The sequence below is a fragment of the Notamacropus eugenii genome, chromosome 4, assembly GCF_028372415.1.
Source record: "Notamacropus eugenii isolate mMacEug1 chromosome 4, mMacEug1.pri_v2, whole genome shotgun sequence".
Lineage (NCBI taxonomy): Eukaryota > Metazoa > Chordata > Mammalia > Diprotodontia > Macropodidae > Notamacropus > Notamacropus eugenii.
The window spans coordinates 365,324,611-365,338,590 of NC_092875.1; the positions used below are offsets into that span (position 1 = coordinate 365,324,611).

Below are 13,980 nucleotides of genomic sequence, written 5' to 3' on the forward strand. Positions count from 1 at the left end.
TCTCAAACTCACTGTGGACAATCGTTCTTTACTCCACTGTCCAACTCCCTTCATGACACTGATGATACACTCTACTGCTCTGTTAAGAGTCTGCTGTACATCATCCAGAACTGGAGCCATTGATATGTTCGGGATTGACAAGATGATGTTTGCCCTAAAAATGGGGAGGCTGATCTGCTTTGGCTTAGATGGGTGTTCATTATCTGGGTTAACAAAAACATGGCAGTTATTTAACTTTACAAACATACTGTTGATCTCATTTGCAAAAATACAAATCTAACTCATGGTGATCTGATGATTAAGCTGAATCCCATGTTACTTTTTAAAGAATCTTCTCAGACTTCAGTTATCATTATGCCCCTTTCTTTTGTACTTTATCACCTTCTAATTTTCCTTATTACCATTTACATCCTTTTTTTTTGCATTATTAGACAATAAGATCCTAGATGTTTGGACCATGTTTAATTCATCTTTATTTCCCTCTGCAAGAAAGATCATTTTATATGTAGTAGGCACTTAAGTTTTTTTTTAATTGCATTCTAAATATCATGACCTAAGTATATTCCTCTTAAAGGAAATCAGCCATATTCTGAAATAATTGCGTAAATTATCATTTTATTGGTGCTTAACAGAGATCACTATCATAAAGGATCCTAAAATATGAATTAAATAGTAAACCTTTAATAATTCCTAAGAAGAGTTGATAAATAAATAAGCAAACTGTTAAACATGAATAAATATCAAGATAAAATTTGAAGAAACTCACTAAAATTTTGGAACCAAAAAAATATTTACCATTGCTGGTTTTTAAAAGACCCAATAATGTCCACATGAGAATATTTCCCATATAGCTCTCTCTCCAAAGAAATATACTCACTGGTACAGTAAAGGGGATGACCTGTCCATTAGACCTTTTTCTAGACTTGCACACTATCCATCATTAGCAAACAAATCACAAAATACAATGGCTCAGATTGCTGAATGTGTCTCATGATGAACATGAAGTGGTGCCATCCACATAGAACAGCTTGGTCATTGACTTAAATAGCAAGTTAGCCAATAAAGAACCCATGTGAGATTATTACCTCGGAAGTTAATTGTGTTGGAAGAATATGTCCGTTTACGAAGGGCCTCTAAGGCATTCCGTGTAACTTTCAGAAGAGCATCAGTGTTTTGATGGTTGAAATGAGAAAGCAGTTCACAAGCCTCTTCCTCTAAAATCTCATTCTCTTTCTTCTTTCTCCTGACTATGGCAGGAGGGAGCCCAACTCCAGTCTGACTGGCATTAAGAGAAGATGCCAGACTTTCTAATTTTTCCTGCTCTTCACCTGCTGCAACAAAACCATGGAAAATAAACAACAACACATAGACCTAACTTGTTAAGGAGGAAGAAAAATGACAGACTATAGTTGAATTATTGAAAAAACTATAGGTAGTGAAGGATAGAAGCTAAATGGAGTAAGAGAAATGTAGATAAAGTCTTAAACTAGAGTGAATGAAACCTAAATTAATCTCTTTCTGAAGAATCAGAAGCTTGCTCTATTTTTGGAACCAGCCTACTGTTATTGATATACTCTCAGAAATTTTATTTGTTATACAATTTCAAAGTATTTTAAATATAATAAGCTCATGTAATTGGCACAAAAAACCTTCATATAAACTTAAACTTACAAATGGTAGTCATTAAAGATTAAAATCTTTATTATCGAATTAATTAGCACTATATTTTCATTTCCATAAATGTTTTCTGAGAATAAACATCTTTATAAATCATGAAGAGTGCTTCAAAAAGACTGAGAAAAACTTTTGACATCATACAAATAAAAACATCTAATATTAAAGCTTGAAAAAATTAATGTGACTAAAAAAAAAAGTATTAACATTAACAATTCTTTTACCTGTGTTTTCACTTCTGGAGTCAACTTGTTTGCCATTTGACACTTTTTCTCCTGTGGACCGCACTTCCCAATCCAGCAATGTATTTATTAGTTCATTGGCTGCTTCCTCCACTAATGAACTCTTTAAATGTAATATCTGAGCACCATTAGCACAGAGATCCTATAAGCATAAGAAAAACTGTTATATATTGTTGTTAGCCCAATTTCAAGTACAACATGTCGATGAGACCCAGAACAATGGACTCTATCTCCATGGTAGTCAGTTACCTCCTTTTTTCCATGCTCACAGATCAACACTGTTTATAAAACCAAAGACAAGTTGTGAAAGAATGCAAGGAGAAAATGAGGAGCAATATGAACCTACCACCACTCCTGGAAAAAACAAACTAAAAGTCTAAGTTTTCATGTATTTTCAGGGAGCAACATCTTCTGATACAAAAAAAAAAAAAAAATACATTACAGGAATCATCCTCTCCAATCAGATCTAGTTGATGCCTTTCCCAATTCCCTCTGACCCTCTTCAAAGCCAAATCCAAATCTCAAGGCCTTTCTTGGATCATGACGTCTGTACTGATCTCCCCACTCTCTTAACTTCTAATGTACAAAATTCCTAATTTAAAGTTTACAATATTCACATTCAATTATTTACAGAGAAAATTTTCTGATTTTAATAAATTCAAAATTATCATAAAGGGTAAAGGCCCATATTTGTTTCTCAGGAGGAGAGGGACTTTTTCTCAGGTGGCAGTTAGGTCACCAAATTCAATGTCTTTTTTGATCCACATACTCTTTTCTAATATATTTGATACTAGAGCTAGTAGCTATCACCACCAGCTTCGTGAAGCTCCCACTTCCCTTCTTTTCCATAATCAGTCAACAATCAAGCAATCAATGTACTCTCCTGTCTCTCATTTATATCTGAAAGTTCTCACCTATATCTCAAACTCAGTATCACAGATTTGGAGGAGACTAGGACAGAGTTTTAACAGTACTACACCAGTCTAGAGGTAGATAGGTGGTGGCACAGTGGATTGAGCACTAAACCTGGAGTCAGGAAATCTGGAGTTCACCTTTGTTTTCAAATTCAGACAGACAGTAGAGTCTTGCAAACCAAGAGATGACAACACATAGAAAAATATCATGAGCTCTTTCAGTTCCAGTTCTGACACATCTTGGCTCCTTGACTCTGGGCAATCGCTTAACCTCTCAATGCCCTGGCAATTCTGCAAGGTTATAAATTAGAGACCAACTGCTGAACTGCACAGATTCAGAGAGTTTCTGTAATGTGGATGAGATTTATGTTAATGAAAGATCTTCCCTCCCCATTAATAGGCCTCAGGTGGAACCCACTGGAGGAAGTTTGATTGGGGGAGGCTTGTTTTTGTAGAAAGGCCCACACCTTTTGTTAATTGTTAATGAGGCACTGGGTCACAAGGGTCATGCCCTCTGGCTCTGAAAAGTGTTTGTACTAAGTGTTTTAGAATTTTTAACTCATTTGATAGCATAGAAAGTAAAGACAGAAGATCCAGGGTTGAAGTCCCATTTCTGACACATAGTGGCCAGGACAAGTGACAATGGCCAAGTCATTTAACCTTTCAACGTTCAGACAACTCTAATCACTAAGTTTGTAATTTAGAGAAGAATTGTTGGACTGAATGGATATGGACAGTTTCTCACACAGTGAAATCACAGATCTAGCAGAAATAAAAATTTAATAGCAAAGAAAAATGTCTGAATTAATTCATTATTCATAAATGGTGCCTTTGGGGCATACTGTTAAATTCCTTATCTTTAAGCACCTATCAACATATCACAAAACTTTTTTTAAATGAAGACTCCATCTTAGGATAACCTTTGTCATTTGGAGAAACTCTTCACAACTAAGTGGCTCATCCTCAGGGAGTTTACAAAGAGGCACAAGACTCATTTCTTCTAAAACAGCATCAATGCGATACTCCATTAGATCATTGACCCGATCAAGAAGCAGTTCGACCTCACCTTTTAAAAAAAATCATCAAAGAAAAATGTTGAAGAATGCATTTTGCAAAGATGAAAACCAAAATAATCATCAAAATAATATTAAAACCAATTTTTAAGCAAGGGTATTTATAAGAGCAGTTACAGTAATTATTGCCATTACCATTCCTATGTAATCATTCCAATGAAATTCCGCATATCTGAAGTCCGTGGAAGAAAATGTTATTTGTAACATATTTTTAGTTATTTTTTCAATTAAAAGCAATAAAGCACAGTGAAAGCTACTATGTAGTTAAAGCCTATAGTCTTTGAAGGAAAACAACAATTTTAGACTTTTACTGCATCTCCTTTGGTTCACGTTACTTCCCTATAGGAAAGAAAGCTTCAATCAAAAGTTGTAAGTTAATGTTCAATCCTCATGATGCATTAATATTATGTATTTAGTTCTTTAAACAATTGCTTTCATCAAATTTCCCCATTCCAATCCCAATGACGGATAGCATAGATGTCAATAATATTTTTTAATCTTACCTAGGAGGCCACACATCTACTGTACTATATACAGATATATGAGTTGTTCAGTCATTCTCCAGGTCAAGGGCACACCTTTAATTTCTAATCTTTGTATATGAGAATACTCAGTATACACATGTTCATATACAATTTATATCAGCTCTTTCTGAGGTGGTAAAAAATTAGATTTTATTTCACAAAAAAAAAAGTTAGCTTTTACTCCACCATAGTTTTCCAAAACTAAATTAGAAAAAGAAAAGGTACAATATAATCATGGAGATAAAAATGGATTTCTTCCAAAATTGCCACAATGCATTAAAGTAGTACCGAAATTTTCCAGGGAAAAGAAGTCTCCCTTAACAGTCTATTTTAGAATTGTTGTGACAGCCCTCACTGTTATGGTGTTCTTGTCCATAATCTAAGCTCTTCCATTTATAATTTTAATTCATTCCTTTCAGTTTTATTCCAGAGGTGTATTGTGGGAACCTAGCAAGGTAGAAAAAGCATCAGACAAAGTAGAGATTAGATCATCTTTAAAGTTCTTCCCAACTCTAAATCTATGATGCAATTCCTGTAAGACCTTCATTCTAATCCTAATTCTACCAGTATTTGAGTGATATTTGGGGAACTCAAATTCCCTGGACCTCATTTTCCTTATCTGAAAAATGAGAGGACTGAGCTAAATGATCTCTTAGGTTATTTTTCAACTCTGAAGTCCTATGATAGAACTATACTGTAATATTATGGTAAGTGTAAAAGTCACTTCATTCATGTATAGGAATTAATAATAATTTAGTGCTAATAAATCCTGGCCTGTGATCTGGTCTGTGAGCGACCACAAGCACTCTTTTACACCCTGGAAGTGTGACTGAGGTCCCCTTTACCCTGCAGGCACAAGTTCTGGTGTGCTAGTGTTCCTGCTTACCCTAGGACTGAGACCCAGAACAGTGAACCAGATGCAAGTATAGGCAATATACCAGAGTCCTGAGACCAGTTCCAACAAAGGGAACCCTATAATCTCCTGACCAGTTGTCTGACCCCTTTACTATCTGAGGGCAAAGAGATCAGGAAAGTATCACTGCCACCATTGACTCAATCACCCCCAAGATCTGCTCCTATTTATTGAGGTTCAGTCTGCACTGGCGCTGACTGTGTTGAACTGCACTCTGCTCTTACCGTGGTACAACAGACCTTCCCTGCCAACCACCTAAACTATCTTGAGCTGGAAAAATTGTTTCATTCCACCCTTTTGTGAGTTGTACCACTCTAGAATTTGTTTGGGAACATTAAAGGTATTTGGAACGGTTTGGGGGATAGCTTAGGTCAGTCCTACCTTTTCTCTGACATCTTGTCTATGCCTCCTGAGATTTTTTTTGTCCTTGTGTTATAATGGTATTATGCTGTTTAGTAGAAGGTCATGCAGAATAAAGAGTATTTGGCTTAGATTCATAAGAAGTGAGTTAAGTGGCTTCCACCACTTAATATCTGTGTGATTTTGAGCACCTGATGCCTAACCAGCATATATAGGTAAATGACTCTTGAGGAAAAAGAAATATACTCCAAGCACAGTTTTTATTTTAAACTTAATTACTGCCATTTTCTCCATTGTTTTCTGAAGTCCAGGCAATCAACAAAACAATGAATCAAACTATGATTTGTAATGTTTGATGCTTCCCAAGATGTAAATATTCACACTAAAAAGTTAGCAGTCAGTTCTCCAAGTCAGTGTGCTGCCTCCAGCATACCCCAGAACCTATCCTTGCTAAGCTTCTGTTTCCTTTTTTATAAAATGAGGGGGCTAGAATACATGGCCTCCAAGGTACCTTAAGGTCTTAAGATCTTATCCTTGGATCTTATGATGATTTTCACATTGACTGAGTCTCCTAAGGCATTAAATAGACTGGACATAACTTTAGAAGTCATAGGTACTCAATTTAGAGTTGAGTCTAAGAGAAATGGTGTTAAGAGGGACATCTGGAATGAATGGGAAGAATGTGGATTATAGAGTATGGTCAATAATAGAAATCTTTAAGAATCAGGCTAAGATTGCTACTAGGAAGAATTTGTTGATTGCCTACTATGTGCAAGTATCAGACATGAGTCTTGTCCTTAAAAACCTTACCATCTAGTTGAGGAGATAAAACATGAAATAATTAAGTACTAAAATATGTAGTGCTAAATATAAGTACAAATGAATATCAGGAAAGGAAGAGATGAGTATTGATGAGCTAGAGAGGTCAGAGGATGCTCTAAAGAAGAGATGGAATTTTAAAAGAATTGATCTCATTTGTTTATTCTAAAGATGGGCAGATTGACTACACAGAGATCACAAGAAAAGAAATTCCAGGTTGAGGAAACATCATAAGTAATAAAACATTTCTTGTTTTTAAAAGAATCTTCTCTATCTGAAAACTCTGCCCAAATAGTCTTAATTTTGAGGAAAGAATAAATCCATTTAGAAATACTCCACTCATCTATCACTTTTCAGTGTCCAGGGACACTGAGATCTCTTCATCTCCAAGGTCATATTGTAAAGCCAAATTTTTAAAAAATAACAAAAAGAAATAGATTTGTCTAATTCCAGAAAACAGAATCCATGAGGGTCAACAAATCCTTAAACTATCTTGGAGATGACTCATCATATATTTGGTAAAAAAGCAATTTCTTTGCTTGGGGATACCATTGCTTTTCCTACAACTTGCAATAACATGATGAATCAAATCTCCCTCCTCTTGGTAGGTAGCTCATAGATTAATGCTGCAGAATGAGACATATATTTTTTATGCACAAGCAATATGTGGATTTGGTTTTCATGATTTTACTTATTTGTTGCAAGGTAGGGTTTGACAGATTTAGTTATAGTGATTAAAAAGAAAAGAGTATTAATGAATTGTTAAAATATAAACAAGAGTGAGCAGAAGGAAGATCAGAAAGAGACAGAGACCAGCAGAAAAGTATTAAAACTACCATACTAAATTAGCATTATACCAAAACAAAGTTGTACATGGTAGATATTCGTAGTTTCATTTGTAGCCCTCATTTACTGTTCTTAACATATGAAAATTTTGGTTGAGGCTCATAAAGTTCATCATAATAAAAGTTTTTTTTTTAAAATATGACATATTGGAGCATAAAATATTTGAAAAATTGAGTAATAATGAATAAATCCACGGAGACTTACTGAGCACTCTAAAAATGTTTTCTAAATATCCTTCAATGTTCATTGATGTCCAGTTCAGTGAAATTATGCCAGGCTGGATAGCTTCATCTACTTTAGCCAAATGAGGAACCATCAATGGTTCAATGGCAGGTTGGATTTTTGATTTCACTCGCTTAAATTCTGCCAGCATCATCTGAAACGAAATAGAGTTTGAAACAGAAATTGATGCTGCAATACTACCTACAGAACTACCTACAGAATTTATGATCGTGAATTTAGGAAGTCTGCCCCACCTCTTACAATTTATTTGATTTATAATCTGGAACTGAGTCACTAAGCTATTTCATTCTGGGGTTTTTTTTTAATTTGTTGAATACATGCTTAGGTATTTCACAGAATTATCATAATTCTTAACAAGCAAATAACTTAAAAGTACTTTTTAAAGCTCTTTAATTCTTTTCTTTGCTACATGGCCTGATAGCATTCTCTTTCAACCAGATGCATATAGCAGAATCTGTCTATAAGGTTTTTCCACCCTTTAAGAAACCCTTGTCAGGTCCTCAGCTTAACTTCTACCCTCTTGTTTTAAGCTATTCTGATAATCAGTCTCTTATTCCTCATGTTAACATTCTCACATTCTGCCTTTAATTGTGATGTGGGCTTGGCCAAATATGGTCTAATTAATTACTAACAATTTATATTCATGTAGACATATGGGAATGGGGACAAGGATAGGGAAAGGGATAGGGACAGAGATCCAAGGATAGGGATAGGCAGAGATAGGGACTAAACTTGTGATTTCATGGGTGCTGGAATTCTGGGGAGGAATTCCACATAGCAATTCACATCAGCTGATTCTCTGCATTTTATATTCTTGGAGAGTTGCCTGAAGCACTGAGAGGCTAAGTGACATGCCCAGAGTCACATAACTAGTATGTTGAACCCTAATCTTCCATACTACAGGGCTAGCTTTTATTCTACTATACAATGACTGCTGTCTTATAAAAGCCTGCCACTTCTTTTCTTATACCTCCATTGTATAATTGTTTTCCTTATAAAACATTTTTTGTAGAAATGAGAAAGTAGTCTTACGGGTTAGGATTTGCTAAATGTCTTTTGGTCACTTTTTTAAAAAATAATTTTAAAAATAATAATTATCATTATTAAAAATAAAAACAAGGTTGTTCTCTCTATTACATATCATATCATTCTACTTCCTGTTTGTCATGGCAGAAAGAACACTGAAGCAACCAGATGTTTGAAGATCTGTGGTTCAGTCCTAGCTCTTCCACTTATTCATCATATTATTTAACCTCTCTGAACCTTAGTTTCTCCAAGTAAAAGATAAGTATATTTTTTGCTCTTCCTGAGGATCAGATACGATTATGTATCTGAAGAACCTTGAAAATTGCAGGGTATTGTACCATAAGGCTTCGTAATTATAATTTCTTAGTCACATTTCTTAGTCACGCTTTTAAATATACATAGAAAAGCAATCAAGAAGAAAAGATAAAATTAAAAGAGATAAAATGCCATTTTTCTAGCTCTAAAATCACAGTACCTTTATTTGATTGAAATGCTTCTTGTAAATTTCCCGTTTCTGGTAAAAAGCACTTGCAAATGGTGGGATTTCAAGACCCATCTGTGACATGCACTCTGTTTCTCGAAATAATGTTAATATCTCAAAATCAAAATTCACAAATAATTCCCCTGTTTCTGGAGCTCTTACCAACAAGGAAGCTCCAAGTCCAATCTTAGTTAATTCAGTCTGTGGAAGAGAGAAAAAAATAATAATAATGAGCAGAGCAATGTGTAGATGGTGTCCTTAGTTCAACCATTTCCCCAATGAATATCTTCGCATTGTTATTCAAGAGATCTATAAAAATGTGTGTGTGAATTGACACTTGCATAGGTGAATTTTCCATGCATATCCTAAACAGCAATGAGAACTGATTTCCATCCAAATGTTGAAGTAGCATATTTTAGTTTTATTTCCTTTGAGTTATCAAGAATATGCAAAAACTATTGCTGCCCACAATAAAGCCTTGGATATAATGTATAATGCTCAATTCTCCAACCCCCAGGAATTCTACTCTAGGGATAGAAAATTGAGAGGAAACTGCCATGTTATACTTCAGCTTGTTAGTACTTAATACTACTTACTAATCATTTTACCCATGCTGGCATACACAATGCTTCAGACTCTAAAACATATTTTTACTGTACTAAACTATACCCACCTTTGCATTAAAGTTATAGACATTATCAAATATTAGAGTACATGTTGACTTAATTTTAACTGGCTTATTGAGTTTTTTCCTTTTTTCTTTACTTCCTCCAGATTTTCTTTTCCTCTTCCTCTGTGATAGTCATCCATAACATGAAATGATTTCACACTTATTTTTTTCAAATGCTTATCACCAGTACTCAACATATGGTCACTTAGCATCTATGAATTTATGTTACCCTTGGACACATGATAAAATCAACTTCACTAACTCCTTAATTTGCTTCTCAAGGAACACACAAGACATATTTCCATTTAGCTACAACTTCTTTTGTCTTCTGTTTTCAAACATATCAAGCTTAATATGACTCAGTCACCCCAGGAGTATGTTTGATCATCACCCAATGAAAATGGACTTCATTCTTAGAAAGCCAAATGATAAATTCATGCTTTAAGGAAATAAAAACACCACTCTCTTAGCAAACTATATCCTCTCCCCTTTCTACCATTCTGCTACCATCAAACAATAAATCAGCAAGCATTTGTTGGATACATATTAAATACTAAGTAGTATTCTTGGTGAAGAAGTTATAATGACAAAAAGGAGATAATCCTTTGTTTCAAAGAGCTTTATGACCTTTCCTCAACATAAAATACTATAAACTATCCTCTCCACTTTGACACCTTCTGTGTTTTCCACCTACCTGTCTCACCACTCTTTCCTTTTTTGGATTGCCATCTATATCCCTCTCCCTAAGAATGAATAGGAAAAAGGTAAATCTTGGCTCAAGATAATCTTTCCAAGTTTATTACATATTATTTCCCTTTATTCACTCTACGTTCCAGACAAACTGGCCTATTAGATATTTCTCTATATTCAATATTCCATCTTCAAACTAAAATGCTTCTTTTCCTCACCTGTGTCCCTATAATCCCTATGTGCCTTCAGAGGTTAGCTCTTCTGATTTGTCTTCCCCTATACATTTACCCAAAAGCTATGCCCTGTGCCCTCTTTTCATCTCTCTCTCTCTCTCTAGACTCTCACTTGGTGACTTCACAAGCTCATATGGGTTTAATTATCATCCCTATGCAAAAAATCCCTTACATTTGCATATATATACATATCCATATATTTATATACACAATTTATTTACCCCTATAAGCTTCTTAAGAGCTTTATTTGCCTGAGGCTTTTTTTGTTTTTCAGTCATTTCAGTTGTGTGTGATTGTGACATCATTTGAGTTTTTCTTGGCAAAGATATCATAATGACTTGCTTTTTTCTTCTCTAGTTCATTTTAGAGACAAATGTAACTAAGGAAAGTGAGGCAAATGGATAAAGGACTTGTTGAGGGTTATAAGGCCAATAAGTGTCTAAGGTTGGATTGGAACTCAGGAAGAAGAGTCTTCCTGTCTCCAGGCCCTGTTGTCTATCTACTGTGCCCTCCACTGTTTGATATGCAACAATGACAAAACCCAAATTTCAACATCATTCCTCCTTAAAATATAGACAAATGCATATCCCATGCTTCTCCATGTCTCATTGCTTCACCAACTAGGCAGAAAATAAATTTGGTCTTACTTGTTGAAGCCATGCCCTGTGATAGAGAGTCTCAAATTCCAAGAGGATTTTCGCCATCTTGTTATATTTCCGTACTATGTGTTTGGCTTTTGCTGTCTTAAGCACATTTGGATGCTGCTGGAAAATTTGCATTGGTTGCTGAATCCTGTGAAAGAGATGCCGAGCCCACAAGATCTTCCCAGCAACAGGGGGTTGGTCCCGAGCCAAAGGAGGGTCACTTTTCTGTTTAGTGTACAGTTTGGAGATCATCTCAATGTCAGCTCCATAGTTCTCAAGGACCATCTGATACTTTTCATCAATACCAAGATTAGGTATATTCAACCTAATAATAGAAAGGGTATTTTAGAATAAATGAAAGGGATTAATAATGTCTTAAGACTTCAAAAATAACTTGATTCATATGGCTATTCTGTGTGTAAGAAGGATGAACTGGTTGCCCAATACTATTAGAAGTAATTCAAAATAGTCATGAAATTATAAGCAGAACTGTATCATCATGGTAATGAGGTGCTGTTTTTGTTTTTTCATAAACTTGTAAATGTTTGGAAATACTCTAGAGATATGCAAAAAGGGCTCCGAAGTCACAGCATGCTGAGTATTTGTGAAAAGAAACAGACTGAGTGCCCTGAGCATATGCTAAATTTTCTCCATATGTACTTCAATCATAACAATCAGAATTTTAAAGTCAGTTAACTTTTAAAGAAAGTGTATTTAGATAGATAGGTTTGGTTTTTTATCATAATTTGATACTTTGATGCCTCTCTGATTTCATTGGTATGGACATTCCCTACACCAATTCACATACAGCACTCAATGCCTTTAGATCCTGTGAAATTCTCCTCTTGGAGCTGAAAATTTTCATATCTGTTGTCTTTTACTCCATTAGAATATGAGCTCCTCAGAGCAGGAGTGGTTTTGCTTTTTTTATTTGTATTTCCCCACATCCTCCAGCTTAGCAAAGTACATTGTATTTAGTGAACTCTTAATAAATACCTTATTAATTCATATATTCATTTATTCAGTCATTCATTAATTCATCTGTCTTTCCATGAATCCTTCAAATAAAACCTAACCAACACCCTGTAGAACTTCTCTTTTAACATGCCGTTGGTGCCATTATAGCCCTTGGACTGTCCATTTGTTGTATCTCATTTTCATTATTATAAAATCGATCAGCTATTTGATTAAAATATAAAATTAAATGGAAAAATAAATAACTGAACATTTGTGGCCCAGATACAGTATTCATCACCAGTAAAACCTTCCTTCTTTGATGTCAGTGTATCTTTAAAAAGATCAAATGCAAAAGTCAGTTTATCTTTAAAAGAAGAATCTACATTCAATCGTCTAATATCAACATTTAGTTGACTACATGAATTTCTAACACTTGGTGAAGAATAAGGTAAAAGAGAAGGGAATAATCTCTAATTTATTCTTTCCATATACCATTTGTTCATCATTGTTTGCATGCTGTCTTCCCCATTAAACTGTGAGCTCCTTGAAGGCAGAAATTGCTATTGCCTTTTTTCATATGCCAAGAACTTAGGACAGTGCCTAGCATAGAGTGAAAGCTTAATACATGTTTGTTGACTTAAAAAAAAAATCAATATCTGTAAGATTTTCTTGGTGACATCTATGAGAAATAAGTAATCTAGGTCCATAAAAATTGGGATAAAAATTTGAAAGAAAATGCATCTACCAAGATAGGAAGTAACCATGTGAAGATTTTTATTCAGATCATCTAATTCCATGTCTGACAGTCTTTGTATTTTAGTACTGTGCTATCAGGGAAAATTGTTCACATTATCCCCTGATTGTGAATAGTACAAAATTTAAAAAGTGAAAACAAAAAATATTACTAATTGATTTTTTACTATTAACTAATTATAGTTATTTATGTGAGCTATTTATCATTTACCACACATAATACCTATTATGCGAATCATTATATGTTAACTTAATTTTGCTCTGTTTTACCTTATTAAAGTAGTAAAACTATGGTTCATGCATGTTTTTATTGTTCTCTATACTTTGCTGCTTATGAAACATGCTTTCTTGCTCACAACTTTTTTAGATTGAATATTGGTCAAAAACCATGGGATCCAAGGCTGGCTTCTCACCAAACTTATGTAAGCGTTTGAAGTCAGGATTGGGGTGGGGAAGAACATAAGGAAGCAAATTTGTCAAGGTTACTTTTTTCTTTCTAATTAGAAAAGGAAACAAGAAATTGTGTTAACCTCTTTAATATTAATGTTATCATGATCCTAAAGACTATACTTGAGAAAATCATTTCAAATTTCTTTTTACCTTTCAAATTTCTTCAACATCATTAGTCCTCGCTCTGTGTTTTGAATATTTTCAAATGTGATATCCATGAACACCTGTAACTGATTCTAAAATAAAAGAAAACCTGATAATGAACATGAAAAGCGTTGAAATTTCATATTAATGAAACAGTCACAAACTGATATTGTATTTCAGAGAAGTTATGATCTCAATTTGAAGTACAAAATGTCTACTAATCAACTATGTCAATCAGAATTTTTACCAAAATTCTTTAAACTAGATTAGAGCAAATAATCCTTAATACAGTTCACTGGGATCACTTTGTACAATACCATGCTC

The 13,980-nt window shown here is 34.4% G+C and overlaps 1 protein-coding gene across 4 annotated transcripts in view; it reads right to left on the reverse strand.

Annotated features, from left to right (window-relative positions):
- Positions 1–13,980, reverse strand: part of DNAH5 (dynein axonemal heavy chain 5) — a 420,121-nt gene that overhangs the window by 216,322 nt on the left and 189,819 nt on the right. For 3 of the 4 annotated variants that reach the window (XR_011966270.1, XM_072605437.1, XM_072605435.1), the window contains exons 13-20: positions 13,663–13,748; positions 11,356–11,677; positions 9,110–9,316; positions 7,570–7,741; positions 3,751–3,896; positions 1,899–2,058; positions 1,086–1,331; positions 13–203 (exon numbers count right to left, since the gene is read on the reverse strand). Coding sequence is in view for 3 of the 4 variants with exons in the window: in XM_072605437.1 (XP_072461538.1) it covers positions 13–203; positions 1,086–1,331; positions 1,899–2,058; positions 3,751–3,896; positions 7,570–7,741; positions 9,110–9,316; positions 11,356–11,677; positions 13,663–13,748 (1,530 nt within the window). In the remaining variant the exon portion in view is untranslated. The remainder of the gene's footprint in view (positions 1–12; positions 204–1,085; positions 1,332–1,898; positions 2,059–3,750; positions 3,897–7,569; positions 7,742–9,109; positions 9,317–11,355; positions 11,678–13,662; positions 13,749–13,980) is intronic. The other variant, XM_072605436.1, reaches the window with a different exon arrangement.